This window comes from Typha angustifolia, chromosome 7, assembly GCF_048772165.1.
Source record: "Typha angustifolia cultivar Huaian chromosome 7, ASM4877216v1, whole genome shotgun sequence".
Lineage (NCBI taxonomy): Eukaryota > Viridiplantae > Streptophyta > Magnoliopsida > Poales > Typhaceae > Typha > Typha angustifolia.
The window spans coordinates 1,537,394-1,540,345 of record NC_133245.1 but is presented as its reverse complement, the minus strand read 5'-3'; the positions used below and the strand labels follow the sequence as shown (position 1 = coordinate 1,540,345).

General features: G+C 38.7%; 1 protein-coding gene across 1 annotated transcript; it reads right to left on the bottom strand.

Moving 5' to 3' along the window:
* Positions 1-380: 380 nt before the first annotated feature.
* LOC140762869 (uncharacterized) lies at positions 381-2,645 on the bottom strand. The gene is made up of 2 exons (XM_073100843.1): positions 2,515-2,645; positions 381-1,507 (listed from the first exon to the last, which is right to left on the bottom strand). Exon 2 carries the CDS (start codon positions 1,396-1,398, stop codon positions 607-609), a length of 792 nt encoding a protein of 263 aa, XP_072956944.1. The 5' UTR covers positions 1,399-1,507; positions 2,515-2,645; the 3' UTR covers positions 381-606.
* Positions 2,646-2,952: the final 307 nt, after the last annotated feature.

Sequence of the window (2,952 nt, the reverse complement as noted above, 5' to 3'; positions counted from 1 at the left end):
CAGTATTGGAGACAGAAATCAAAACCCAAATAGGAAATAAGCTTCATTTTTTATTGGAGGAGGCAGGGAGGAAGAAGAGATAGGCAGGATTCAGAGTCGCTTGGAATCGCCATGACATTTCTTATGGGATGTGATTGATAGTTTGAAAAGAAAAAGAAGCCCTCTGAAATATTCAACATATTATGTTTCAAGCCATTGATGGTCGCAATATTTCTCTCTATTTACCAAACCAGATTTTTAATCTAGACTCAAAATTTAAGGTTAGTGTCAGTAATTACACTGATAAAATAAACACGCCTATACAAAGCACTGCAGCCTAGCCATAAATTTAGACTAAACTGTAAGTAGTTCTTCAAAAAAATCTCAGATAGTAAAGAAAAGAAACTCAACAAGCTTGATACTCTTCGACAATAATGTTATACAAATTGAAGGATGAGATACATCTAAATGGAAAACAAAAGGAGAACATATATCCACTAAAAGCTTGATGCTTCTTCGAAACATACTAATCCATTAGCAAGTACATTGAATAACACCAAGCTGAATCAGGTAAAACAGTCATTACTACAGCTGAACGATATAGCAGTCAGCAAGCACTATAATATTTTATGTGAAGATTTCTCTAACGAGCCAGTCCAAACTAGGGTATGCAAAGTACAATATTGCAAAGGCAGGCAATGCAAAGAGGAATGTGACGATTATGTACAGGGCTACAATCACAGCACTTGCTGGTATTGCATACAGGACAATGAGGAGGAATATGATAACTAGAGGGAATTTGTCAGTCAGACTAACAAAGAAAACCAGTGACTTCCGAAGAGAAGATTGAATCCTCTCCATACTCAAGGAATCTGCTACGAGACTTTCATCGTTTGAATCGATGCGTGAATGATCCCGATGCGTGACTTGATCAATTCTATCATGGTGGAGAGCAGATGATCCAACAACCAAGCTATTTGTTGGCTGCTGATCTGCAGTGAATGAACGCCGCATTTTTGTCCTGCCGACGTTCATATTCTCAACTATCCACAGTAAAAAATAGTTCTTGCAGGGAAACTTTATGTTGCCCTTATAGATCAGCCGCAGAGAAAGAAAATGGCACCAAGGACATGAAATAAAAAGGGGTAGTTGAACAGGTAGATTTGGAAACTTCATGACAGCCCATTGAAGTCCTAACACACAGTTTTTGCAAAGGGTGTGTCCGCACCATAAGACATATGGCACATTTTCAACAAGGTTGAAAGATTCCAAGCATATAGGGCACTCAAGACCTTCTTCCCCGCTAAAACATGGAGAAATATCATCATCAGAGCAATCAGGAGTAGTCTGATTTGGTCTTAAGGGGGTGCATCTTGGTCGTATATTTTCAGCTATGGCGTCTGAAGCAAATCGCCACATTGTTATTTTGGATAGGCCAGCATACTAGAACATCTCTGGAAGTTTTTCACGAAACAAATAGCAAAACAATACGTAGCCGTGCTGCCAAACGTTTTCTTTAGAAGCAGACCTGAAATTAGAAGGATCAAGGACCCATTTAGCAATGTGAAATGATCTCATGTGTTTTCAGACAAGTATACATCATAGCAATAAATGACCGCAGGAACTATTCCTAATTACTAACTCCATAATCGGAAGATAGAGTGTGAACTAAATTCAAGGTTCCTACAGTACTGAATGCATAGGTCCTCTAACAGAAGACTACATCAAAAAATGAGCTTAGATTTAGGGAGCTATTAAATTCACTACTAAAAAGCATCATCAAAGAGAAGAGGAAAATGAATATTATTTTAGATGTCAATCATCATAATTCATGATCAGCTTCTTCAATTTCATCTCGTTCTCGCAGATAAAATGATCAGGCCACAAGATTTTCAACCATTGTTTCATCTTTTAAATATCAAATTTTATGCAGAAGACTAAACTAATCAGGTATCTGCCCACTACACCAGATCCATTTTGAGCTTGTATTAGTATAGCTAGCTCCAATTTTAGCAACCTCTGTGCCCCTTGCATTGCGGATATCGACAATTACCCCTAATATATCCTGATAACCAAATACCAATACAATTTCTGACATCCTAGATCATAGAAAATTCGACAACCAAATCATGATGTCATCATAAAATCGCAAAGAGGTCATCCACTGCTGGAATAAACCCCAACTATAAATCTACTATAACGAACAAGCTCTTCCCGTTGTTATTCCAACAAAATTCTGACACTTAAAACTCTAAAAAGATGAAAATTTAATCATCATTATCACAGTAGCTAAGCAAAGAGGGAAAAAGAAGAGAAATAACATTTACGTCTCGTACCCGTGACAGATCGACATCAAATACGCATACTTTAGCACCAGAAAAACTATCAAACACTAGAGAAAGAACGACAAGCTACGATCTTCACACCAAAGAGCAATATATGAAGATCCCAATCGAAAAAATTATGCAATTTCACCCGAATACCTAGAAAAAATTCCAAATTTTCCCCACACGTTAGGATCGCTTGAGAGACTACCTTGGAATCTGGAAACCGAGAAGGATGGAAAGAACACGACGACGAGGACGCAACCCCTCCTCTCCTTCTCTCCCTCTTCTCTCCCTCTTCTCTCCCTCTCTCTCCCTCTCCTTCTATTGCTCGGCTCCGCGAGAACGAACCGAGTAGGCCCGGATCTTAATGCGATATTTATTGGCCAGCAATATTAAATTACCTATATGCCCCCAAATCCTTTTGTTTAACTGACCTTAATAATTGGAGCCACGTAATCATCGTCGAGTTCAAATTCAAGTCAGCTTTGGATAACAGCCCACTGGGCATTGGCCCTTTATTGGATTCGGATCCTCTTTCTATTTGGGCTGGAAAGCCCATTAAAAAGCCCAACTACTGGTTTACGCCTACAATGAATAATATATATCGGACTAGCCGAGAGTATCATAAAATACTTGTTGCATTGGT

Excerpts from the sequence above, each read along its gene's own strand:
- LOC140762869 (XM_073100843.1), bottom strand. The coding sequence starts at position 1,398 with ATGTGGCGATTTGCTTCAGACGCCATAGCTGAAAATATACGACCAAGA.